Raw genomic sequence first — 26,574 nt, 5'->3', positions numbered from 1 at the left:
GATTACTAGATACGTGGGCCACAAGTTGTGGACTGGGAGTGAATCCAGGGAAAACTGAGATGGTGCTAATCACTACAAAGACCAGACATGCAATTCCCAATCTTCCAAGAGTACGAGGTCAAGAAATACCCCTATCAGATCAAGCCAAGTATCTAGAAGTCATCCTAGATTCAAAGCTGTCATGGAACATCGTGCTCACAAAGCAACCGTTGCATACTAGACATGTCGCAAATTGTTTGGAAGCCGTGGGGCCTTAAACCTAAAATCGTCAACAGTGGAAAAGAAAACAATACAAAAACACTATACAGTATATAAAGATCCGCATGCAACGGGGTGACAGGGGCAATGCGAACTTGTCCGGCTGAAGCCCTCAATATAATGATGCACATCTTGCCAATAGATTTACACATCAAAGCAACTGGAACATGTAATGCGGCAAGACTGATGTGGAGAGTGTGCTTCAAAAACTATCGAAAGAAAAAGCAATTACTGCTCATTATTGCGCTCCTGCAATGACTTTTGATCGCCTTTTTTATACAAATTTCCAAGCAGAAAGAATGGAATAATGGATCATCACTGACAGGTTATGATACTAAAGTATACATAGAAGGCGTCAAGATGAAATGTGGAGTCGGCTCTGTTGCTTTCTCGGGACAGGCGAACATATCTATATTCACAAAGTAGCCTGGGGATTGCAGTATTTTTCAAGCGGAGATTATACCAATAAAGGAGGTCTGTACTAAACTCTTACAGCATTACACAATAAATTCAATAGGAATCTTCGTCGCCAATCAAGCAGCGCTTCTTGCACTAAAATCTAACTCTGTCACATCAAAGGTAGTTAAAGACTGTAAGGAAGAATTTGCCAAACTAGGGCCTCTGTCAAGAGTAGTTCTCACTTGGATTCCAGGCCATAAGGGACTTTTTGGGAACGAAAAAGCAGACGAGCTAAACGCGTCGTTCGCAACACCAATGGGGCTAGTTAAAGGGGATATCTTCAAATAATCCGCCAAAATTGACGGAATCTGGCAAGACTTATTGCAGTGTTAACCGGTCACTGGGCAATTAGTAACCATGTAAAACCATGAATAGGAGGAAACTGTTGAGCAACTCCTCTGTTCCTGCATGCACACATGCAACGTCGATTCAAAACTCTTGGACAACCGTCCCTCCATTATACCACCGAGATAACCGAAGTAGATCTGGCAGACCTTCTGCGATTCCTAAATTCATCAGACCTGATTTAACTGCCAACACGTTACAATGCAATAACAATCTCTGAATTACATACTAATTGAGGCTACCACGTAAACCAATCAACCAATGGTCTTTATTATAAGTTTACTATACATTAATCTCTCGATAATGACCCTTATGTTCCAACATACCCGATCAAGTGTTATTCTTGCAATATAAGAAGGATTATGGTGCTTTTGGTGCATGATATGCTGCATGGATTGGACAGTGGCTTAATAAGGCCGGCTGTTTGTGATACCAACCTCACAAGCAATTAAATGTTTTCGCTGGAAATCAAAACTTCTTTTGCTACCTAAGAAAGGAGTTATTTTTTTAAATAAGGGATCTGTTCATAGGACATTTAGGTTCATCACTCCAATTTTTTAATTATTTTTGGTACAGTATTAGGTTGTTTGAGGGTTTTTAGATGTAGGCAATTAATTTTGCCGACTGATATATCAAATTAATTTATTTTTTATTCTATCCTCCAAATATACCCCACCTCTGAACATAATTTCCACATTAGAACAGAGTTTAACGCTTTCATTCATTTTTTACCAACCATGGCGCTATTGTTAACATTTTATACATTAAAATATATTTTTATATGAAAATTCCGCCTTCATTGTGCGTAATTGAGGTCATTAATGACCTCACCCCCACACACAGTCAGGCAAATATACAGAGAAGTTAATGAAATTTTAATTTTATAAAGTTCATCGAGCATCATTTTCCACACTGAGCACACACACACAGCTTAACTCGTCTCAACTCGTTTAATTTATTGCGTTTATCACGGGTAGCAGCAAAAGTCTCTGCAACAACAAGAATACATAGTGTTGTGGGAAATACATTTTTGCCACATAAAGTGTTCCTAAATATGTATGTATATGATCATTAAAAGCACAGACAGTTCTCCGAAATCATTTAATTATCTGTTTATTTTCCAGATGTCAGCTCTTGTGGCAGTAATTTTATTGTCAGTGGCATGAATGAATGAATGAAATTAAGACTAGGCAAAATCCCCTTTTGTTACATTAGAGTAGTTTTTAGTCACATTAGCAGTGCAGAGAAAGAGGTATTCAAAAACTTTTGGGGTTTGTGTAATGTAATGTTAAATATAGCTATTATGGATTATGCTTATATTTGCAATAATTGTCATCATTATAACAGCTAGTCTAAAATCCATTCCACGAAGATGTCATCTGATGTACCTTAATAAATGGAGGAAGGCTGTCCACAAGATTGTGGCATGGATGCTTAATATGGTAACACCCAAACAGATGCTGCATCCACAACACCTTGCTGTGCTGATGAAGCGGCAAAATCTTCATCTCCTCATTAAGATGGTCCATTCCCTGACGCAGTACTCATGATGGCGTTCTGGAATTTTTTAATATTCTTTCACTGCGAAGCGATAACTTTGGCTTACTACTGTTTCATATAAGATCAACAGTGTTTCTCTGTTAGCACCCCAAGTGCCGCATCAACTTGACGCTGTTATTTCTACTTCAGATCTTATCGCAAATAGCAGTGGCTTGGAGCTGGCGACCTGAACACGCTATCAAACTTTGCACCCAATATCAAAAGTTCATCGACCAATATATTTCAGGGGAGCATATTTCACAGATGACACTCCCCGTTGCAATTTACGGGTCTTCGACGAGCCACAAGCGACTGGAGTTCACGCATATAGTTGATAATCCGTTTCAAAGACGGTTACAGGGAAGTCTCTATCCGGGCTTCTAGTACGGTAAATTTAGGACACTTGTCAAATACTCATGTCTGGGCTCATCCAATTGCTTTAGCATTACATTTGAGATTCCATATGGGTTCAACGCATTACATGATTTCGCTTTTCATCTGCAATGTCGGTCATTGTAAATTGTGATGGTACCTCCTCAGTGCGTGCGCTATAAACTGCTGAATAAAATTACACACGCACCTCTTCGGATCTGTCACTGTCACGCCATTAAAAAATAACAGCAATTGTATCGTCCTTCTTTCCAAGATTCAAGAATGATTTAACCGTTGCCCACAATTTACGTAATCCTGGACCACTGTTGCATTGCTTCAGGTGGAACTTCTCCTTTTTCCGCTGTTGATTTCAAAAGTTAAAACCTCGGTACGAAAACGGCTGGCTTTTTGGCTTAAGTAATTTCAGACAAAAGCATAAAAGGAAAAGGGCAACCTGGTACGAATTTGGCTTGGACGTTCTTTATTCTTGCCTCTTATGTACCGAAGCTTTAAGTTCCCTAAATCTTCGATCTTCAGAATTCGTACTGTGAAGCTCACTACGCTTATTTGCTAGTCCCATCGGCTCTGCTACGAAATTCAGTCCTATTTTGCCTAGTCGACATGCTGGTCTGTAGCGAACGGCTGTGATGATGCCCGAAAAATTATCGCAGTAACCCTCATCGCTCAATCAGATTTGGCATGGTTCAGAAAATTACGGTGATCAGAGGCTTTAAATTCGGGTGGTCTGTGAACGAAATCAATGACAGGAATGTTGTCTTAGCCAAGCAAAATGACGAGCTGCCCGGACACGTGGCAAGCTACGTTTGACGGATCCTGGATCGCGGAAAACATGGTGTGCTTGTAGCGAAAGAAAGGGCGCTTCTAGTGATCCGGAAAGAATGGGTGCTTCTAGTGATCCTTTCTGAAAGAAAGGGTGCTTCTAGTGATGCTTTCTGAAAGAAAGGGTGCTTCTAGTGATCCTTTCTGAAAGAAAGGGTGTTTCTAGTGATGCTTTCTGAAAGAAAGGGTGTTTCTAGTGATCCTTTCTGAAAGAAAGGGTGCTACTATCGATCTTTTCGGAAAGAAGGGGTACTTCTAGTGATCCTTTCTGAAAGAAAGGGTGCTTCTAGTGATCCTTTCTGAAAGAAGGTGCTTCTAGTGATCCTTTCTGAAATAAAGGGTGCTTCTAGTGATCTTTTCGAAAAGAAAGATGCTTCTAATGATCCTTTCTGAAAGAAAGGGGGCTTCTAGTGATCCTTTCTGAAAGAAAGTGTGCTTCTAGTGATCCTTCCTGAAAGAAAGGGTGCTTCTAGTGATCCTTTCTGAAAGAAAGGGTGCTCCTATCGATCCTTCCGGAAAGAAAGGGTTCTCCTATAGATCCTTTCGGAAAGAAAGGGTGCTTCTATCGATCCTTTTGGAAAGAAAGGGTGTTTCTAGTGATCCTTTCTGAAAGAAAGGGTGCTTCAAGTGATCATTTTTGAAAGAAAGGGTGCTTCTAGCGATCCTTTCTGAAAGAAAGGGTGCTTCTAGTGATCCTTCTACAAGAAGGGGTGCTTGTAGTGATCCTTTCTGAAAAAAGGGTGTTTCTAGTGATCCTTTCTGAAATAAAGGGTGCTTCTAGTGATCCTTTCTGAAAGAAATGGTGCTTCTAGTGATCCTTTCTGAAAGAAAGGGAGCTTCTAGTGATCCTTTCTGAAAGAAAGGGTGCTTCTAGTGATCCTTTCTGACAGAAAGGGTGCTTCTTGTGATCCTTTCTGACAGAAAGGGTGCTTCTAGTGATCCTTTTTGAAAGCAAGGGTGCTTCTAGTGATCCTTTCTGACAGAAAGGGTGCTTCTAGTGATCCTTTCTGAAAGAAAGGGTGCTTCTATCGATCCTTTCGGATGGAAACGGTGCTTCACTCGATCATTTCTGAAAGAAAGGGTGCTTCTAGTGATCCTTTCTGAAAAAATGGGTGCTTCTAGTGATCCTTTCTGAAAGAAAGGGTGCTTCTAGAGATCCTTTCTGAAAGAAGGGGTGCTTCTAGTGATCCTTTCCGAAAGAATGGGTGCTTTTAGTGATCCTTTCTGAAAAAATGGGTGCTTCTAGTGATCCTTTCTGAAAGAAAGGGTGCTTCTAGAGATCCTTCCTGAAAGAAGGGGTGCTTCTAGTGATTCTTTCCGAAAGAAAGGGTGCCTCTAGTGATCCTTTCTGAAAGAAAGGGTGCTTCTAGTGATCCTTTCTGACAGAAAGGGTGCTTCTAGATATCCTTTCTAAAAGCAAGGGTGCTTCTAGTGATCCTTTTCTGAGAGAGAGGGTGCTTCTAGTGATCCTTTCTGAGAGAAAGGGTGCTTCTAGTGATCCTTTCTGAGAGAAAGGGTGCTTCTATCGATCCTTCCGGAAGGAAAGGGTGCTTCTAGTCATCCTTTTTGAAGGAAAGGGTGCTTCTAGTGATCCTTTCTGAAAGAAAGGGTGCTTCTAGCGATCCTTTCTGTAAAAAAGGGTGCCTTTATTGGCCCCTTCTGAAAGAAAGGGTGCCTCTATTGACCATTTCTAAAAAAATGGGTGCCTGTATTGGCCCTTTTTGAAAGTCATGGTTCTTCTATTGACGCTTTCTGAAAGACAGGGTGCATCTATTGACCCTGTCTGAGAGAAGGGATGCTTCCTTTAACCCATTCTGGAAGACAAGGTGCATCTATTGACCTATAAAGTCTATAGTCTCTTTGACTTTATTGCGGAAACTGCTGTAATTGAACCTAACCTTGCTTATAATTGCTCTGCGGCAAATTATGTTGGTAAGATATTTATTAGCCACCCTAATATACACATTAATATTCATATTTGTATACAGTAGTAAAAATGTAATTTCGAAATGTAATGTATCTGTCATAAAGTAAATTTACAACACATTTAAATATGGGGCAAATATTTGGTTCTGAATCGCGATATGATTTTGAGTACGAAAAGAGTTGTTCAGCGAAAGCGACAATCTATCACTACAAAATAGGTACCGAACTCAGAGGTTAGTCACCTAAGCCAAGATAATACATCACTTTCCGAATATCCTCCCTGCATTTATTCATGGGCTTGTTACCATATCGTTATGTCGCCGAGGTTGTAATTTTATTGACCTCTGTATTTCAAAGAGTGGCACCGTTATCGATTCTGAGGCTTGAAAACATCAAACATTTTTCGATCCTGGTTAAAGCCGGATCAGCGCAATGTTGTTAACATTTCCCACGGATTTTTAGACATGCAAATCTTATCTATATGTGTTGTCATTGGATACACAGTTAGGACTCGGCGATAAAAAGGAGTTTCCATATAATTGAGACAGATATCAGAGAAGTAATTCGTGGCAAATTAGGGGTTTGCGTATTTTACAATTAAATCCACATAAACAGTTCAGCGTCTTTCTCAGGTCTAGATTATGCATATACTCTGAACCTGGACCGGAACAACGAGAGACGAGCAAAGAAACAATTAATATGTATTATATTCTCAATCTCTAATAAATCTAAATAATTTCGCAGAAAAACCATGTATTTCAGCAAATTTAAATTTTGAGAAAAAAATGTTGAAACAGTAACCATCTCATTAACACTCATTTGTTGCAATCCATCTCATTAATGTACCCACAGACAGACTCCCTTAATTATTTCTCTTTACCCAATAATTTGTTTACAAAATGTTCTCCCACACACATCAAATATTTCCCACATTTCCTCCTATTTGAATTTCAAATGAAAACGAAGAAGAAAACAATTTGCTCAGCAGCATCTTTGTTCGTTAGTCTTGTTCGATTATTTGTTGAAAGTGGCAAAGTGAAAGAATAAACGTGCATAAAAACAAGTGAAATCAATTCGCCAAACATGACGCAGCCAGTCAATGAGGCCAAAAACACCAAACCGCCGCCAAATATTGAAGTTGTAATTGATCGCAAAGCCCAAAAGGCGGCTGAGAAAATGTTACGCTCACAAAGGAATTTAGAAATTTACAATAATTTTGCCACACCCCTGGCGGGAACATTCCTCAATTTACCCACAACACCAACAACGATACGCTGTCCCAGTTGTGGTGTCAAAGCCATGAGTCAAGTGCATGTTGAACCCAAGAAATGGGCCAAAAAATGGAATAGTTTCTTTGGTTGTCTCTTTGCGTAAGAACAGATGCCTCCTAGATCACCTGAAATCTTATGAACTTATGATTAAATGTCTAAATTTCCTCCCTTTTAGTTCCCTTTGTTGTTGCTGTTGTTTCAATTATTCTGATCCCTGTGGCCAATGTGACACCAATCATTATTGTACGAATTGTAATTGTTATTATGGCCGAGCGAAACGTAGGCCACCCGCACTAGTGGCTTGAAGGAACGTGGAAGGATGTCAGGAGGGCTTTTATTACCAATTCAATTTGGAGTATTGATGAACATGAGGCCTACATCAACGAATTTATTTCGTAAAATAAATGGTATTTTATTAATTTTATTACTTAAATATTTTGTTAATTTTTTGTCTGTTTTCGACACACAACAAATCACAACGAATGTGTTGAAATATTCTTACGGTTCGAAAAGTATTTTTGTTTACCCTTCCCAACCAATGGTTCTTTTTTGTATGTATAATTATAGTATATAAATAAATACATTTTATATGAAAACAAAAACATCAACAACAACATTTCTTTTAAATATAGTAGCAAACAAACAAATTTGCGAAAATGTATGTTAGGGTGTAACGGCAAAAATTAAGAGAGAGATGTTTTCGACTTTGTCAACCCTCAGTCTGTGACGGTACAAAAAACCATTTGATTGTGAGGTATGTATCACAAAGAATGACCCTAATTATTACATTTACAGATCCAATCTAGAAAGTCTACGCAATAAAGTTGCCTTTCGTTTGTTGCTTGAATAACACGTAGGTAGGGTTTTTGCAACAAACTAGTCGTTATTGCGAGCAGTATGGGGCATAAAAATATTGCGTTGCAACAATGGACACAAGGACAAGTACAATTTTAGTGCAAATGGAGGCCTTAAATATTAAGACATTGGGTACAATATCTCAGCAAAAAAAAGTCAACAGGGATTTTCCTTCGAATATATAATACCGTTGTAGTATGAAACACAAGATCTACCTTCGATGAACATTTCCAAATTGCACTTAAGGTGTTGTCCGATATACACCTTGTTGTATCTTAAAGATCATTGGATGTGGCAAGTATCCGGCTAATTGAATTGGAGTTGTGGTTGTAGCAAAGCAATTATCGCTCATTTACTCAAAGAGTGACATAACTCATGCTTGATCGTGCACAGAAATTTAGGATTGATATCTCTCTAGTGTTATTTCATTTTTTAGTAGTTATTTTATTTTTCGTATAATAATCTTTTTCAAGTGGGAAGTCAAATTTCATTCGGCAACTTAAAACACGTTTTTCTCTAAACATGATTTTTTGAAATATGACACTCTTTGAGTATATTTCATTCAGTTATCTGGTTCTGGTTCCAGTTCCTCTATATCAAGATTTGAACATTTTGCAACCTGGACTGGCTGCGTCCATAAGGAATAAGGAGACTGGTGAGTGGCAGCGTGTCAGCGGTCCGAATCCCCAAGGACTGTGGGGTCTTTTATAGACAACAGAAGACCTTTTGAGGTATTCTATAGATAACAGAAAACCTGTTGATGCCTTCTAAAGAAAACAGAACACCTTGAGGTCTTTTTTGGACATCATAAGACCTCTTGAGGTTTTCTATATACAAAAGATGACTTCTTGAGGGGTTTTATAGACAGCAGGAGAACTGCTGAGTAGTTCTAAAGACAACAGAAGACTAGGTATTCTATGGGCAACAGAAGTCCTCTTGAGGTCTTATGCGGACAACGGAGAACCTTTTAAAGTCTTTCATAGGCAACAGAAGATTGTTAATGACTTTTATAGATCACAGAAGACCTATGGACGTCGTTTATATAAAACAGAACACCTCTTGAGGTCACTTCATACAATAGAAAACATTTTGGGTTCTTCTATAGACAACAGAAGACCTCTTGAGATCTAAAGTGTCTGTACTCTATACTTTATAGACAAGAGTAGACCTGTTGAGGCCTTCTAAAGAAAACAGAAGGCCTCTTTGGGTATTCTCTAGACAACATAAGACCTGTAGATTTCTTTTAAAGAAAACAGAATACCTCTTAGAGTATTTTATAGGCAACGGAGGATCTCTTGAGGTCTTTCATAGACAAAAGAAGACCTTTTGAGGTCTTCTATTGTACAGAAGACCACTCGAGGTCTATTTTATACCAAAGGAAGACTATAGAGGTCGTCTATATAAAAATAAGGCCTCTTGAGATAATCTTTATACAACAGAAAAACTATTGAGATCTTTCGTAGACAAAAGAAGACACCTTGAGGGGTTCTATAGGCAACAGAAGACCTCTTGAGGTATTTTATGGGTAACAGAAGTCCTCTTGAGGTCTTCTATAGACAACGGAGGACCTTTAAAGGCCTTCCATAAACAAACGGAAGATTTTTGAGGTCTTTCATGGACCATAGAAGGCCTATGGAAGTCGTCTATATACAATATAAGAACTCCAGGAGTCACTTTATACAATAGAAAACGTTTTGGGTTCTTCTATAAACAACAGAAGACCTCTTGAGGTCGTATCTATACAACAGAAGACCTCTTGAGGTCATCTTATACAAAAGAAAACCTCTTCATATCTTCGATAGACAAGAGAAAGCCTCTTGTGAATTTATATAGACAACAGGAAACCTCATATGTCCTCTATGGACAAAAGAAGACGTTCTTAGGTCTTCTATAGACAACATAAGACCACTTGATGTCCCACATAAAACTTCTTGAAGTCTTTAATATACAACAGAAGACCCCTTAAGATCTGCTATAGAAAACGGAGGGCATTTAAAGGACTGCTATAGAAAACAGAAGGTCTCTTGGGGTCTTCTATGGACAACAGAAGACCCGTTGAGGCCTTTTATAGACACCTGTTGAGGTTTTCTATGGACAACAGAAGACCTCTAAAGATCTCCTTAGACAATGGAGGGCCTTTTAAGGTCTTCTATAGAAAACAGAAGGTCTCTTGAGGGTTTCTATAGACAACAAATGACCCTTTGAAGTCCCACATAAAACTTCTTTAAATCTTTAATAGACAACATAAGACCTCTTGAGGTCTTCTATAGACAACGGAGGGCCTTTTAAGGTCTGCTATAGAAAACAGAAGGTCTCTTGGGGTCTTCTATAGACAAGAAAGACCCGTTGAGGTCCTTTGTAGATAAGCACAGAAGACACCTTGAGGTCTTTTATAGACCAAAGAAGCACTGTGGAGGTCGTCTATATACAAAAAAAGGCCTCTTGATATCGTCTTTATACAACAGAAAATCTCTTGGAGTCTACTATAGACAACAGAAGATCTCTCAAGATCTTTCGTGGACAATAGAAGACACCTTGAGGTCTTCTATGGACAACGGAAGACCTTTAAAGGTCTTCCATAGACAAAAGAAAAATTTTGAAGTCTTTTATAGACCGCATAAAGCCTATGGAGGTCGTCTATATACAACAGAAGATCTCTTGAGGTTACTTTATACTTATATAGACAACAGAAGACCTCTTGAGGTCTTCTACAGCCATCAGAAGTCCTCTTGAAGTATTGTACAGACAACAGAAGACCTCTTTAGGTCATCTTCTACAACATAAAACCTCTTGGGGTATTCTATAGACAACAGAAGACATCTTGTGAATATAGATAACAGGAGACCTTTTATGACTTCTATAGACAAAAAAAGATATTCTGAGCTCTTCTATAGACAACAGAAGATCACTTGAATTCCTACATAAAACTTCTTGAAGTCTTTAATAGACAACAGAAGACCTCTGAAGATCTTCTATAGACAACGGAGGGTATTTTAAGGTCTTCTATAGAAAACAGAAGGTATCTTGGGGTCTTCTATAGACAAGAGAAGACTCCTTAAAGTATTTTATGGACAATAGAAGACCCCTTGAGGTTTTCTATAGGCAACAGAACCCCTCTTATAGAAAACAGAAAACCTCTTGAGGTCACTTTATACAACAAAAGACATCTTGAGATCTTCTACAAACATCAGTAGTGCGATTCTCTAACTCATTTTTTGATTTACCGACAAAAACCGGTAAAATTAATATGCTTATAATATCGGCAATTAAGGATATTATTCGGTAAGTTAGCGATCAATAAAAAGTAGTCATTAAGTTCTACCAGCAGCAACAGTGTTATCAACTTTTGATTAAACTTTTCATTCATAATTTTGCGTTTTAAAGTTACCGATTTTTGTCGGTAACTCAAAAAATGAGTAAGAGAATCGCACTATAGAAGTCATCTTGAAGTATTCTACTGACAACAGAAGACCTCTTGAGGTCATCTTAAAATCTCTTGGGATCTTCTATATACAACAGGAGGAATTTTATGTCTTCTATGGACAAAAGAAGACGTTCTGAGGTCTTCTATAGACAACAGAAGACCCCTTGAGACCTTCTATAGACCACAAAGTACCTCTTGAGACCTTCTATAGCTAACAGAAGACCTCTTAAGGTCTTCTATAGACAACAGAAGAGATCTTTCGTAGACAATAGAAGACCCCTTGATGGGTTTTATAGAGAGCAGAAGACCTCTTCAACCTTCTATATAAGACGGAAGTCCTATCGAAATCTGTTATACACATCATAAGACCTCTTGAGATCTTCTATAGGCAGCATAAGTTCTCTTAAGGTCTTTTCTAGAAAACTAAAAAAAAAACTTCTGAAGTCTTCAACAGACTACACATATACAGAAATCACCTCGTGAGGTCTTCTATAGATAACTGAAGACATTACGAGGTCTTCTATAGACAACAGAAGACACCTTGAGATTTTCCATGGTATCGAAAGCCATCAATAGGTCAACTGTTCCGTCACCCGGCCTGCTTTGGTTCAGTCATCGACTAATATATATGGATAAGGGTTGTAATGCTGTTGTGGTGCTGTGCATTTTTCCGGAATCTATGCATATGCTACACAACTGGAAAACTGATTCTCATCACGGAGAGGAGTAGTGCCTCAAAAATCATTGCTATTGACGACAAGAGGAAGATCGGTCTGTATTATTTACCTCTACTGCTATTCTTGCCTGGCTTTTATAGCGAGACTACTCTGCCAACTTTCTAGGCTTATGCTACAATATGGATGGCTAACTATAGATTGAAAAAGGACTGTACGATTTACCTCTGCTGGCATCATTGCCTGGCTTCAGTAGCATGACCGCTCTCCCAACTTTCCAGGCTTCTGGTAAAATATGAGTGGCCAGCGATAGATTGAGGATACTTTTTATATGGCTCTTATATTGCGTAGCACACTCCTCATCTCCCTGCCATTCTCGAGGTGCTCTATAAACTGGCGAAACTTTTCAGATCTATCACTATCACGCCGTAGAAAGTAACAGCCGTTCTACCATCCTTCTATCTCGGATTCGAGAGTGACTTAACCATGGCCCACAATTTTCTTAATCCGGTACCAAAGTTGCATTGCTTCTGGTGGTCTAGCCACATCTTCTGCTTTGCCTAGTTGATTTCAAGGGTAAGTTTTCTAAATCTTGGGTCTTCAAGGATGGTACGACGAAGCTCACCACGATCATTGCTAGTCCAAATCAAAAATTATAAATTTTGGGACATTATCTCAAGAAGTAAGTAAGTAAAGAAGAACGTGCTTAGTTAAGACATCTGACCACAGTAGTTCTTACTTTGATCCCAGGTCATAAGCGTCCTGTTGGTAACGAAAAAGCAGAGAAACTAGCCAAAGCAGGATACGCCTCTAACGAACTCCGAAAGGCTTCAGTTGCAGCACCAATGATAGTAGTCAAAGAATGTATATTCAAACAGCATCTATTACAAGCAGATATCAGATGGAACAAGACTGAGACATATCAAATATTAAAATTGACCAAAAATGACCAAATGAAAGAGAATCTTCTAAACGGATCTGGCATTAAGCGGTGATCCCAGATCTGTAGAACTCGGCTCAACTGTGGGTGTTGGTATCTACAAATCAGTGGTGGTTTAAGACTTCGTCTACCTGAGAAATAACAAGAAGAAAAATATTGACCAACAGATGCTACTTGATGACGGTGAATATCGATGTCTTATGAACCACGACCTGTACCTGCTATACAATGACATCGGCATAGTTATATTTATCGATGTACTGCGAGGCATATCTAACAAATAAATAACTCTCTCATGTTTTTTAACTTATTAGCACAAACTCATACATTAAATATTTTTTTATATTAAAATTCCGGCACATCAATAAATCTTAAGTAGCTTCTAGTACAACAAAAATGTCTCTGGCTGACGACCATGACCTTCAATTTCTATGTTAGTTTTGTACAAACTAGGCATTGACATTAGAGAATCGAGAAATTTTTTGATTTTTACAATATTCTCTCTTTTACACAAATATATATGATGTTTGTGATCGACGTCGATTATGAGAGAGCACATACCTACCTCTCTCAAAATTAAATATTTAAACAAAATCGACTGTTTTCTACAATTATGCGTAATATTAATATATCTACTTAAATGAAATCATTTTGTGTCTGAATTATTCTCTTATAATTTTACTCTTAAGAGATCGAAATCTCTTTAATAAGTAATTCAACTGGAAAGACCTTGGATGGTGTTTAAGAGATGAAGAAAATTAAAATAAAACTGTTTGTTTTTTCTTTAATTTTATTACACTCTACCAGAGACACACGATTGACAAAAATTTAAGATGACACACTGAGAACATCGAACGAAGAAAATCTTTAGAAAAAACATCAAATTTGTTTAGTCTAAACGTGCGACGTTATTGTGCGAATAACAAAGTAATAACGTAAAAAAATTCACAGACTAGAAAATAAAATCTAGGAAAACATAAAAAAGACAGAATGCTGCTTAACAGAGAAAAACTAGATGAAGAAAAGAAAATGCAAATGGATAATAATTATGCCACTCCTTTGGCTGGAACACATTTGAATTTGCCAACAGAGCCGGTGGCAATTCTGTGTCCCAGCTGTGGCATTAACCAGCTGACCGAGGTGCATGTGGAGGAGAAGAAATGGTCAAATACCTGCAATGAAATTTATTCTACATTGTTTTAGTAAGTATTTTATGAACTATAAACCACTTCAGAGTTGTGTGAGGCTATTGCTTACTGTGACGTATGCTTAATAATTATTAATTATACGTCACCCTTTGCATGGTTTTAATTTTTTTCTTTCAATTTTGCAGTGGTCTCTGTTGCTGTTTGTGTTTTGAATATAAAAAGATGGTGAACCGCACAGATACCAATCATTATTGCAAAAACTGCAGCTGCTATTTGGGACGTGCTAAACGCGTACCACCGGTAAAAAGTCACAACGGCAATCATCTCAGCAGTAAATATGCAAACTGAGGTGAAATGTCGATCATTCGGGAGCAAAAGTGATGGTTGTTCTGTCAAATAAAATTAAATATTAAGAAATGTATTTTTTAAAACGAAATAAAAATGAAATAAAAAAATTAAATAAAACGTTCTCAGGTTTTACTTTACTGTTTAAATGGAAAATGTGACATGTGACTGGTCAATTTATGACATACGAAAAGTATTACTCAGCAGAAAAAGAAAATAATTAAAGAAACAGATAATTTCATAAATATATTTTTAATCCATTTCCTCCTGCTGTTCCATTCAAGTTTGGATACAGTTCATCCCACCAACTCATTATCCCCTGTCTAGAGCAATTATGCCTTTGCTTTAAATAAAAAAAACAAAAACAAATATTTAAATATATAGCTACAAATCCCCCAACATACATATATTGTTTATACCCATTGTTCAACAAAATGATTAATGCGTACTTTGGAACACTGCCAAACTTCGAGCAACCAGAGTGAAAACAATGGAGCAGAAAAAAAAACAAAAGCAAAACAAAAAGATATGATGTCAGAAAGGGTTTCAAGTGTTCAAACATTGGCAGACATACACAGGAAACCGAATGGCCTGCAAATTTATATATTCTCTTTGCGAATTATCCGAATGGGTTAAAAGATGAAAGGAAGTTCCTATAGACCCTTGTTGAAAGAAAGGGTGCTTCTATAGATCCTCTCCCTAAGAAAAGGTGCTTCTATAAACCCTCTCTCTAAGAAAGGGTGCTTCTAGAGACCATTGCTGAAAGAAAGTGTGCTCATATAGACCCTTGCTGAACGAAAGGGTGCTTCTATAGATCCTCTCCCTAAGAAAAGGTGCTTCTATAAACCCTCTCTCTAAGAAAGGGTGCTTCTAGAGACCATTGCTGAAAGAAAGTGTGCTCATATAGACCCTTGCTGAAAGAAAGGGTGCTTCTATAGACGCTTGCTGAAAGAGAGGGTGCTTCTATAGACCCTTGCTGAAAGAAAGGGTGCTTCTATAGAACCTTTCCGAAAGAAAGGGTGCTTCTATAAACCCTTGCTGAAAGAAAGGGTGCTTCTATAGACCTTTGCTGAAAGAAAGGGTGCTTCTATAGAACCTTGCTGAAAGAAAGGAAGATTCTATAGACCCTTGCTGAAAAAAGGGTGCTTCTATAGACCCTTGCTGAAAGAAAGGGTGCTTCTATAGACCCTTTCCGAAAGAAAAAGTGTTTCTATAGACCCTTTCCGAAAGAAAGGGTGCTTCTATAGACCCTTTCCGAAAGAAAAAGTGTTTCTATAGACCCTTTCCGAAAGCAAAAGGGTTTCTATAGACCCTTTTCGAAAGAAAGGGTGCTTCTATAGATCCTTTCCAAACGAAAGGGTGCTTCTATAGACCCTTTCCGAAAGAAAGGGTGCTTCTATAGACCCTTTCCGAAAGAAAGGGTGCTTCTATAGACCCTTTCCGAAAGAAAGGGTGATTCTATAGACCCTTTCCAAAAGAAAGGGTGCTTCTATAGACTCTTTCCGAAAGAAAGGGTGCTTCTATAGACCCTTTCCGAAAGAAAGGGTGCTTCTATAGACCCTTTCCGAAAGAAAGGGTGCTTCTATAGACTCTTTCCGAAAGAAAGGGTGCTTCTACAGACCCTTTCCGAAAGAAAGGGTGCTTCTATAGACTCTTTCCGAAAGAAAGGGTGCTTCTATAGATCCTTTCCGAAAGAAAGGGTGCTTCTATAGACCCTTTCCCAAAGAAAGGGTGCTTCTATAGACCCTTTCCGAAAGAAAGGGTGCTTCTATAGACCCTTTCCGAAAGAAAGGGTGCTTCTATAGACCCTTTCCGAACGAAAGGGTGCTTCTATAGACCCTTTCCAAAAGAAAGGGTGCTTCTATAGACCCTTTCCGAAAGAAAGGGTGCTTCTATAGACCCTTTCCGAAAGAAAGGGTGCTTCTATAGACCCTTTCCGAACGAAAGGGTGCTTCTATAGACCCTTTCCGAAAGAAAGGGTGCTTCTATAGACCCTTTCCGAAAGAAAGGGTGCTTCTATAGACCCTTTCCGAACGAAAGGGTGCTTCTATAGACCCTTTCCGAACGAAAGGTTGCTTCTATAGACCCTTTCCAAAAGAAAGGGTGCTTCTATAGACCCTTTCCGAAAGAAAGGGTGCTTCTATAGACCCTTTCCGAAAGAAAGGGTGCTTCTATAGACCCTTTCCGAAAGAAAGGGTGCTTCTATAGACTCTCTCCGAAAGAAAGGGTGCTTCTATAGACCCTTTCCGAAAGAAAGGGTGCTTCTATAGACCCTTTCCGAAAGAAAGGGTGCTTCTACAGACTCTTTCCGAAAGAAATGGTGCTTCTATAGACCCTTTCCGAAAGAAAGGGTGCTTCTATAGACCCTTGCCGAAAGAAAGGGTGCTTCTATAGACCCTTTCCGAAAGAAAGGGTGCTTCCATAGACCCTTGCCGAAAGAAAGGGTGCTTCTAAAGACCCTTGCCGAAAGAAAGAGTGCTTCTATAGACCCTTGCCGAAAGAAAGGGTGCTTCTATAGACCCTTTCCGAAAGAAAGGGTGCTTCTATAGACCCTTTCCGAAAGAAAGGGTGCTTCTATAGACCCTTTCCGAAAGAAAGGGTGCTTCTATAGACCCTTTCCGAAAGAAAGGGTGCTTCTATAGACCCTTTCCGAAAGAAAGGGTGCTTCTATAGACCCTTTCCGAAAGAAAGGGTGCTTCTATAGACCCTTTCCGAAAGAAAGGGTGCTTCTATAGACCCTTTCCGAAAGAAAGGGTGCTTCTATAGACCCTTTCCGAAAGAAAGGGTGCTTCTATAGACCCTTTCCGAAAGAAAGGGTGCTTCTATAGACCCTTTCCGAAAGAAAGGGTGCTTCTATAGACCCTTTCCGAAAGAAAGGGTGCTTCTATAGACCCTTTCCGAAAGAAAGGGTGCTTCTATAGACCCTCTCTCTAAGAAAGGGGCTTCTATAGACCCTCTCTCTAAGAAAGGGTGCTTCTATAGACCCTCTCTGTAAGAAAGGGTGCTTCTATAGACCCTCTCTCTAAGAAAGGGGCTTCTATAGACCCTCTCTCTAAGAAAGGGTGCTTCTATAGACCCTCTCTCTAAGAAAGGGTGCTTCTATAGACCCTCTCTCTAAGAAAGGGTGCTTCTATAGACCATTTCCGAAAGAAAGGGTGCTTCTATAGACCCTCTCTCTAAGAAAGGGGCTTCTATAGACCCTCTCTCTAAGAAAGGGTGCTTCTATAGACCCTTTCCGAAAGAAAGGGTGCTTCTATAGACCCTTTCCGAAAGAAAGGGTGCTTCTATAGACCCTTTCCGAAAGAAAGGGTGCTTCTATAGACCCTTTCCGAAAGAAAGGGTGCTTCTATAGACCCTTTCCGAAAGAAAGGGTGCTTCTATAGACCCTTTCCGAAAGAAAGGGTGCTTCTATAGACCCTTTCCGAAATAAAGGGTACTTCTATAGACCCTTTCCGAAATAAAGGGTGCTTCTATAGACCCTTTCCGAAATAAAGGGTACTTCTATAGACCCTTTCCGAAATAAAGGGTGCTTCTATAGACCCTTTCCGAAAGAAAGGGCGCTTCTATAGACCCTTTCCGAAAGAAAGGGCGCTTCTATAGACCATTTTTTAAAGAAACGGTACTCCTATAGACACTTTTTTAAAGAAAGGATGCTCCTAAAGACCCGTTTTTGAAGCAAGGATGCTCCTATAGACCCGTTTTTGAAGAAAGGGTGCTCCTTTAGACCCTCGTAGAAAATAAATTGGTTTTCTTATAGAAGACCGATAAAAGACCAATCGGTCCAATAAGTTTTCCTACTGAAGCTTATTGTTCAAATAGATGTTCTTATAAAAGATCAATAAGTCTTTTAATAGGTAACCAATAGATCATCTCATAGAAGACAAAAACGGCTTCTCATAGAGAACCAATAGATCTTCTTATACAAGATCATTTGGCATTCTCCTTGAAGACCGGTAGGACTTATCATAGCATACGAATCAGCAAATTTAATATTTCAAATGTTCCGCTTCAAATAGATGTTTTGTCTAGAAAAGAATAGCTAATAAAAACAAATGTGTAAATATGTATTACTCTTCCAAACCACCCCCACCTTATTACTCTTAAAATCTCCTCAGATTCTCTTAAGCAATGCCGAACACAAACAAGCAAAAAAATAAAATTTCCTCAAGTCAAAGAATTTTCATGCATGCAACAGTATTTCATAGAACGCTTATCTCAACACACTACGCACTACGTTCGACGTTGGCGATCTAGTCAATTCATTTAGGAGATCACACACACAACACCCCCTCCTTTCCAAATAACAACAACAACCACTTGCAAGTAAGCTAAACAAAACAATTTGTTAATCTTCCTATACATATGTTTGTTGCTGTTTTTTGTTACTTTTGTTATTTTTTTTGTTGCTACAAATAATTAAACAAATTTAAATGATTTCATTTATTCTTACGTCAAGGTTGTCTTAGTCACTCTCACACGTTCGCTTGTTCGACATCATCATCATGGTAGCCAATACAACAACTGCCCCACCAGCACCACCACCAGTTTACTTTGCCGTTGGCCCCAAACCCCACGAAGTCTGCTGTCCGTATTGTAAACAAAAGGGTACAACAATCACGAGACGTTTCCTCTTGAGCTGTTGCATGCGTCGCCAATATTGTTCATCGTGCGGAGAATATTTGGGCACCTATAGACGTCCAAAATTGTAAAAAGATTTATAAGATTTTTTTTTTTGTACACATGCATATTAATTGTTTAACATTTTTAAATAAAAATTTTATAATTTTAAAAACTTATAGTACCAATAAAAAATTAAATTAAAAAAATAATACCAAATAAATTATGACACGAATAAAATAAATTAATGCATTTTTTAATAACTAAAAGAACAATTCAATTATTTTAAGCATCTTAAATCGTTTTTTTTTCTACATAGATTTTTCTTTCAAGATGTTTCCTATTTGTTCAGTTAATATTTCTTCCCTTCTAAAATGTCTGAGGATTTGTATAATCAAGCAATGTTACTTCAGTCTATCTAATGGCGCCGTCATGGAGCAGGCGGGCAGTGATTCAGAATTCTATTTTTCTGGACGAAACCAAAAAAACTAAATTTTTTAAAATCCGATTTCTTATTTATAAACTCGGTGCGCCTTAACTAACCTTAAATGAAAGCTGCTTACACCTGGGAAGTTTTTGCGGATTCTGAAACGAAAATATTCATAGAATGAATGAGAAAAATCAAAAAAATAAAAAAAAAATCGCTGAAGGGATTTTCAAATAAATCACAGTCAAAGTTCACATTTTTAGAGTTTTTTTAGGTTTTCACGGTTTTCTTTATTAGTGGTTTTGTTTGGCTATAGGTCAATTGAAAAAGAAAACGATGTATTTTTGACTTTTATTCTTCTTTTATTTTTCCAATATTTCGATTGTCATCGACAATCATCTTCACGGTTTTGCTTAAAAACCGCAAGTCCTAATGGGACTAAAGAACATGTTGTAACAGTAAAAATTTTCTACAACACTGACCTTCATGACTTTTTCCTAGGTTTTACCATTTTTGAGATATAGAAGTTCAAACTGGGACAATGCTCTGACTGTATCGCCTCCTTATAAAACAATGCCATGTACGGGGCCTTTAACTAACACTAAATGAAAACCGCTTACACCTGGGAAGTTTTTTTAGGCTCATTATAGATTTTCACGATTTTGCTTGGAAACGGCTAGGCCTATCGAAATGGGACTAAAAAAATATTATAGCAGTGTAGTTGTAGTCCCATTTCGATAGAACTTCCGACTTCCAAGCAAAATCCTGAAAACCTAAAATAAACCTAAAAATGTGAACTTTGATCGCGATTTGTTTAAAAATTCCTTCAGCGATTTTTTCTTGTTATACCCTCCACCACAAGATGTTAAGTTTGTCATTCCGTTTGTAACTACTCGAACTATATATATTCTTGATCAGCGTGCAATTCTACATCGATATAGCCATGTCCGTCCGTCTGTGGAAATCACTCTAGCGTCCGAACGGATTGAAGTAGGTGGATGAAATTTTGGTAAAAACTATTATATGCACGTAGGACTTTTGGTATTGAAAGCGGGCTATGTAGGTCCAGGTTTTCGTATAGCCTCCATACAAAGTGACGCGTCGTCGTTTTTAGGAATTTTTAAGATATTTGTCCCATTTTACCACCGAATCGGTTGTAATTTGGTATTTTGTGTTTTCAGAGGCTAAAAAAGTTTGTTTTTATAGGTCCACGTTTTGGTATAGCCCCCATATAACGCCCCGTATATAGTACGCGATATTTTGAATGTATTAGTCCCATTTGACCACAGAATCGGTTGTTTCCAGAGGCTAAGAAACATTTCTATCATAAAATGTTTACATAGGTCCACGTTTTGATATAGTCCCCATAGGACGATACCTCCCGATTTTCGATATTTTGAAGGTTTTAACCTCATTATCACACCGAAATGACTGAAATTTTGTATTTAGTCTTCGTTGGGGGTATACAACTTTTCCCCAGAAATTTGTAGGTATAGGTCCACGCCCTCATATAGCCTCCATAGAACGGTTCCTCCAGATTTTCGGTATTTTGAAGGTTATGTCCACATTAATCCACCGAAATGGCTGAAATTTGGTATTTGGTCTTCATTTGGGGTATTAAACTTTCTCCCAGAAACTTGTCTGTACAGGTCCACGCCTTAGTATAGCCCCCATAGAACGGTACCTCCTGATTTTCGGTATTTTGAAGGTGTGACCTCAATATCCGACCGAAATGACTGAAACTTGGTAGTTAGTCTTCGTTAAGGGTATACAACTTTCCACGTGAAATTTGTCGGTATCGGTCTACGCCCTCATATAGCCCCCATAGGACGATATCTCCCAATTTTCAGAATTTTTGGAATTCACTTCAATACAGTTCGTGGTGGGGGGTATAAAAAGTTCGGCCCGGACGAACCTTTTCTTACTTGTTTTTAATTTTTTTTATACCCTACACCACTATGTGGGGAGGGTATTATAAGTTGGTTTCGGCCAAAAAGTTTGTAACGCATCGAAATTATGGTCGTAGACCCATACTTATATATACCAAAATGTGTGTCCGTCCGTCCGTCTGTCCATCTAAACCTTGTGATCACGCTACAGTTCGCAATTTTGATCGGATCGTCACGAACTTTTGGATGTTGATGGGGGTCCCGGAGGGGAAGAAGCATATTGATTTTCGTGATGGTTGGGTAATATTCAGGGGTCGGAATGGACACAAAACTTATGTGGATAAAAAGACAACGTTTTTTCCAAATCGAATATCTCAGCTTCTATAAGGGGTATACCAAAAGCAAAACCTGACAATGAAAGTAGAAAATATCACCTTTCGAATGAGGGTTAGTAGGTTCTCGTAGGTTTTAAACAACTATTCATTTTTGCGATTTTAATTATAAGGACGAATATCACAGCTCTGGTTGGGGACTTTCCAAAAGCAAAGCCTGACTATGAAAGAAGAAGATCCCATATTTACAATAATGCAAACTAGGTCGGCGTGGGTGACAAAATAACGAAGATATCGCAATAGTCGGTAATACATCCCATTTTTCCATTATTTTTGGAAATCACGCTACCGGTCACAATTTTGATCGGATCGTCACGAAATGTTGTGGGTTAAGGGGGGTCCCGTAGGGGAAGGAAACTACTGATTTTGGTGATGGCCAGATAATATTCAGGGGTCGGAAGGGCAAAAAACTTATGTGGATAAAAAGACAACGTTTTTTACCAAGCGAATATCTCCGCTAAGGGGTATACCAAAAGAAAAGCCAGGCAATGAAAGAAGAAATTATCATTACAACGATGTAAAGTAGGTTTTCGTAGAAGATCAAGCAACGGAGATATCGCAATAGTCGGTTATGTATCGCATTTTTTTTTTTTTTGTAACCACACTACAGGTCGCAATTTTGATCGGATCGTCACGAAATTTTGAGAGTTGATGAGGGTCCCACGGAGGAAGAAGCCTTAAGTTTAGTGACGGTCGGATAATATTCATGGGTCGCAATGGGCAAAAAAAATATGTTGAACAAATTAAACGTCTTATTCTTATGCGAATATATCAGCTTCTAGTAGGAGTATTCCAACGGCAAAGCCCGTCAATGGATGAAGAAAATATCACCTTTACATTAATGTAAAATAGGTAGGCGAAGGTGGTCAAACAAGGGAGCTATCACAATTTTCCATTTGTTGTAATCACACTACAGGTCGCAATTTTGATCGGATCGTCGGGGAATTTTTTTGGTTAATGGGAATTCCAGAGAGGAATGAGCATATTGAGTTTGGTGGTAGTCAGATAATATTCCGTAAAAGAAGTGTTTACCAGTGAAAATCTTATGCGCAGGGGTAGTGGTGTAAGGTATTACATAGTCGGTCCCGTGCCGACTATTGCCTTTACTCACTTGTTTTTAGGGAAAAAAGAATTTTAATTCACACAGGCGGAGGGAATATCTCTGTCGGCAAAGCCGACTGATATTTTTCCAAAATGAAAGAAATCAAGTTCAATAATGGGCCACACCTGCCGACTCTTTCGGGAATATTCCCACAAAAGTTCTAAATGTTTCCAAAGGGAGTAGCTGATATGATCCAAATGTTAAACAAAAAGTACATTAGTTCAGTTGAAGGATGTCTCGTATCGTTTTTAAATGTTTTGTGGCAGTTTTTTCTCAGGATCAAGTCGATACTTCCAGATACAATATCCCAAATGCTCTGAAAAATCCTGCCGGTCAAACTAAAATAACTGCTGAACACAGTAACTTACGAATGTAGTATTCGATTTGTCCGAATTCAATTTGACATTGTAAAATTTCGTCCAAACGTACATCAAGAACCAAGAATGTCTATTTCCAATAACATATTCGTGTACCTCCTTACAAAAGTTCACAATGTTTCCTAAGTCTAAGGATAGTTCAAAAATTATTACCAAATGAACTTCTTGGGGTCCTGTTTATAGTGATATAATGCGTAAGCCCATGCTTTATGACATAAGCTCTAAAAAATCTTACGTTGACCAACTGGAGGACACGATAACTACCGAAACTGTCTAACACAGAAGTGAAGATATGTCGAACATTTTCCAATAATTTTATTTTATTTTCCATACTTCCCTCGTTAATGAGCCGAAAGTTCTAAAACCACGGCCAAGTGGTATTCTCGTAATTCATGAAATATGATGGAGTTAATTCGTGTATATTGTGTTGATTGGGTATATCAGAGGCATTATTACTGGAACTATTAATGATACCGACCCCATAAACGTTTTCTAATTCTCGCTGAAAACTTCCAAAATTTTTTATATACCAAATAGCATTATGCCAACATTAGAGAACATTTCACTTTTTTATTTTTTCTTCTACACTAATAGGCTGAGGATATTTAGCTGCCGGCAAAGTCGACTGATATTTTTTAGTTGTTTTAAGGACGTTTGATTTTGAATAAAAAAGGAATTAATTTATTAAAAATCTATAAATTTTATTTCGTTTATCGTTCGTTACAAAAACTACGTGTTTATTTACACCCCGTTAACAAAAAATCACACAGCTTTTCTTATTTTACCCAATTTACCGCCACATTGACTGCAGTACAGACCCTTTGTATGCCACTCCCCGTTACAGCCACACCAAGTGCAAAGACAGCACAACCAAAATATCGGAAATATACTGAAAACAAAAAACGAAAAACAAACAAAAAAACACACAATTTGAAATAAACACTTTCACCACCACTGACTGTCATCTGTCAAAACAACAATTCATTCTTCTTTCTCTTTTTCGCTTACCATGACAACAACGATAAACAACAAGTGGCATCTTTACAGGTGGCGCCACGCATAACACAGGCATTGGCATTTTGATTGCACAGCGGGCATTTGATTTTATATGACGAGGGTCCAACGGCATAATATCGAACTCTCGGTTTCTCTTCCTTACCACTTCGAGTGGCTTGTAATTGATTGACATTTACCGGTGATATCACAGCCTCGTCAATATAGGGTAAATCAATATCTGTGGCACCCTCCACGACGCCATCCTCACTTTCGGTGACAACAACAAGATTTGCAACAACATTACCGTTGCCGCTTTCACCACCTTTAGCTGGAACAAGTCGTAATTTTATCGGACTTTGTTTAACATCAACTGGGGTATCCATTGCCGCCGTCACATCCACGTGTTGCTGCTGATCATCCATACTGTTAAAGTTGCACGCGTTTACTAACCCCCAGAACAACAATTACTAGTTACGAACTGCGGTGTACTCTACAACGGAACTGGGGCAAGTTAAACAAGCACAACAAAAATTGCACAGATCATATGGAGTATGAAATCTCGCGGAGAGCATTTTTGCAGAGAGTATTTTTTTTTTTTGTTATTACTTTTAATTATTTGAGAGTGAAAAACATAAGAGTAGAGAAATTTTTCCAAGTGCCCAAAAATATGTGTGTTAATATTGGTGAGAGGCACTTTTCTTTGATAAAAAGAGGCAGATATATAAAATGGGAGAATGCGTGCTGTTTGTTGCTACGATAATGGATTATGATCAACACGGCTGATGGGAATATCAATGTTTCATTGTCGGCCATTCATGGTTTTAAAAAAAGTACTCATTCTCTCTAGAGTTTTTCCGCTGAAGAGACATTAACAAATGTGTTAAGAGTATGAAAATCTGTGTCGGTCGTTGCGTATGTATGTATGTATGTCGTCCATTAATTTCATATTAACTGTGAGTATATCTAAAAGTTGAAATGATTTTGTTCTATTTTTGTTTGGGGGCATCATGACACAAAGAATCATTTTGTGAGTGCTAATGTACTAGGGAATCGTTAGCTCTTCTTATACATATCTCAGATTATAAAGAAATCAGCTGCTAGCCTCGTCTGTTACTGTTTGACAATGCGTGAGATCATGTTTGAGGAATTTACAAGAGTATTACAATTACTACATGTACAATGTACATATCTGGACAGTTAGTAATGCTCCATAAAATGTTTCTGGTTATAAATAATACATTCTTAATTGTCCAAAGAGTCTTGAGAAGAAATATTTTGTTCATTATAATAAAAGTAAGAATTTGGGCAAACTTTGCATATCATTCCTTTACACCAACCAGGAAATAAAGGCTAATAACACTGTGCAGCAGCATTTTTGGGGGTTGAAAATTTCTTTTGGAGATGAAAGCACTTGATGAGTATACTAAGAACCCAAAAGGAAGTGTTCGCCATAGGTCAAGTTTATGAGATATCGCGCGATGAAGTTTTTGATTTGTTCCCTATAATACTTGGTAAAATAGCTCCATATATCTGTTGGGCGCTGTTGTAGCTTCATTTTGAGGTGACATGTCATCAGTTAAATCGATTGGCGAATCTTTTCTTCTAAATCAATGCCTTTCATGCCCTCTTCGTAGTGAAAGTACCACAAGATGAGATTTATCAGCATCCAAATATTCTACAAAAATGTTGCTCAGAAGATTTTAGGTACGGTTCTCTTTGACAACTAATCGATTTTGACCCGCTTTCATTGCCCTTTTTGACATTTAATCGGTTTTGGTTCAGAAATAAACTATGTTTTGTTTTTCTGCATATTCGTCATTGGTTATTTATTGGTATGTAGACATAACAATTTATTATTGGGGTGGTTCTGAAATATTTACCACAAAAAGCTCTTGCAATGATGAACACGTTAATAAAAAAATTTCTTGGAGGATAGATCCGGTTATCTCAATTTTTGAACCGGATATTCCGACATTAAAACCGTTTTTTGAACCGGTTTTAAGTAACCGATTAACCTTATATGTATACCATTAAAAAGCTTATAGAGTTGTCAATCAAATTAAATTAATTCGCTTATGAAAACTTTGCTAGTTTCAGTTCTAGAACAAAAAAACCGTTTTCTTAAACCGTTTTAAAGGAAAAATACCAGTACGCGCAAATATGGAGATCAAAGGCTGGGGGGTGAAAAATTCTTTTTGGCGATGAATGTCGATGAAGGATATATGATGAACCGGGAAGGACAGTTTTGCCATAGGTCAAACTTCTGTCACCTCAAAACGAAGCTACAATAACGCCAAACAGAGATATCGAGCTACTTTCCCACGTATTATAGGGAAAAAATCAAAAACTTCATCGAGCGATATCTCAGAAACTTGACC

The 26,574-nt window shown here is 38.1% G+C and overlaps 5 protein-coding genes across 7 annotated transcripts in view; 3 read left to right on the top strand and 2 right to left on the bottom strand.

Annotated features, from left to right (window-relative positions):
- The window catches only part of LOC141405060 (uncharacterized), a 29,572-nt gene extending 9,994 nt beyond the window's left edge, over positions 1–19,578 (bottom strand). For 2 of the 3 annotated variants that reach the window (XM_073989042.1, XM_073989043.1), the window contains exon 1: positions 18,847–18,986. The gene's annotated coding sequence lies outside the window, so the exon portion shown is untranslated. Of the gene's footprint in view, positions 1–18,846; positions 18,987–19,556 lie in introns of those variants that run through there. The other variant, XM_073989044.1, reaches the window with a different exon arrangement.
- LOC141405819 (uncharacterized) lies at positions 6,736–7,484 on the top strand. Its single transcript, XM_073990553.1, has 2 exons — positions 6,736–7,109; positions 7,186–7,484. Exons 1-2 carry the CDS (start codon positions 6,823–6,825, stop codon positions 7,313–7,315), a joined length of 417 nt encoding a protein of 138 aa, XP_073846654.1. The 5' UTR covers positions 6,736–6,822; the 3' UTR covers positions 7,316–7,484.
- LOC141406603 (uncharacterized) lies at positions 13,707–14,516 on the top strand. The gene is made up of 2 exons (XM_073992372.1): positions 13,707–14,105; positions 14,237–14,516. Exons 1-2 carry the CDS (start codon positions 13,894–13,896, stop codon positions 14,397–14,399), a joined length of 375 nt encoding a protein of 124 aa, XP_073848473.1. The 5' UTR covers positions 13,707–13,893; the 3' UTR covers positions 14,400–14,516.
- Positions 18,899–19,243, top strand: LOC141405061 (uncharacterized). Its single transcript, XM_073989045.1, has one exon. It carries the CDS (start codon positions 18,899–18,901, stop codon positions 19,103–19,105), a length of 207 nt encoding a protein of 68 aa, XP_073845146.1. The 3' UTR covers positions 19,106–19,243.
- A 4,302-nt stretch (positions 19,579–23,880) lies between the features above and the next one.
- On the bottom strand, positions 23,881–24,692 carry LOC141405059 (uncharacterized). Its single transcript, XM_073989040.1, has 2 exons — positions 24,209–24,692; positions 23,881–24,089 (listed from the first exon to the last, which is right to left on the bottom strand). The coding sequence occupies exons 1-2, from the start codon at positions 24,616–24,618 to the stop codon at positions 23,963–23,965; spliced, it is 537 nt and encodes a 178-aa protein (XP_073845141.1). The 5' UTR covers positions 24,619–24,692; the 3' UTR covers positions 23,881–23,962.
- Positions 24,693–26,574: the final 1,882 nt, after the last annotated feature.

Source organism: Musca autumnalis, unplaced genomic scaffold (genome assembly GCF_047663935.1).
Source record: "Musca autumnalis isolate F117 unplaced genomic scaffold, ASM4766393v1 scaffold_5, whole genome shotgun sequence".
Classification (NCBI taxonomy): Eukaryota; Metazoa; Arthropoda; class Insecta; order Diptera; family Muscidae; genus Musca; species Musca autumnalis.
This window is presented reverse-complemented; position numbering and strand designations above follow the sequence as displayed.

Excerpts from the sequence above, each read along its gene's own strand:
- LOC141405061 (XM_073989045.1), top strand. The coding sequence starts at position 18,899 with ATGGTAGCCAATACAACAACTGCCCCACCAGCACCACCACCAGTTTAC.
- LOC141406603 (XM_073992372.1), top strand. The coding sequence starts at position 13,894 with ATGCTGCTTAACAGAGAAAAACTAGATGAAGAAAAGAAAATGCAAATG. Across the intron at positions 14,106-14,236 it reads ATTTATTCTACATTGTTTTA|TGGTCTCTGTTGCTGTTTGT; the intron begins GTAAGTATTTTA and ends TCAATTTTGCAG.
- LOC141405059 (XM_073989040.1), bottom strand. The coding sequence starts at position 24,618 with ATGGATGATCAGCAGCAACACGTGGATGTGACGGCGGCAATGGATACC. Across the intron at positions 24,090-24,208 it reads TGTTTATCGTTGTTGTCATG|TATATTTCCGATATTTTGGT; the intron begins GTAAGCGAAAAA and ends TTTTGTTTTCAG.
- LOC141405819 (XM_073990553.1), top strand. The coding sequence starts at position 6,823 with ATGACGCAGCCAGTCAATGAGGCCAAAAACACCAAACCGCCGCCAAAT. Across the intron at positions 7,110-7,185 it reads TTCTTTGGTTGTCTCTTTGC|TTCCCTTTGTTGTTGCTGTT; the intron begins GTAAGAACAGAT and ends CCTCCCTTTTAG.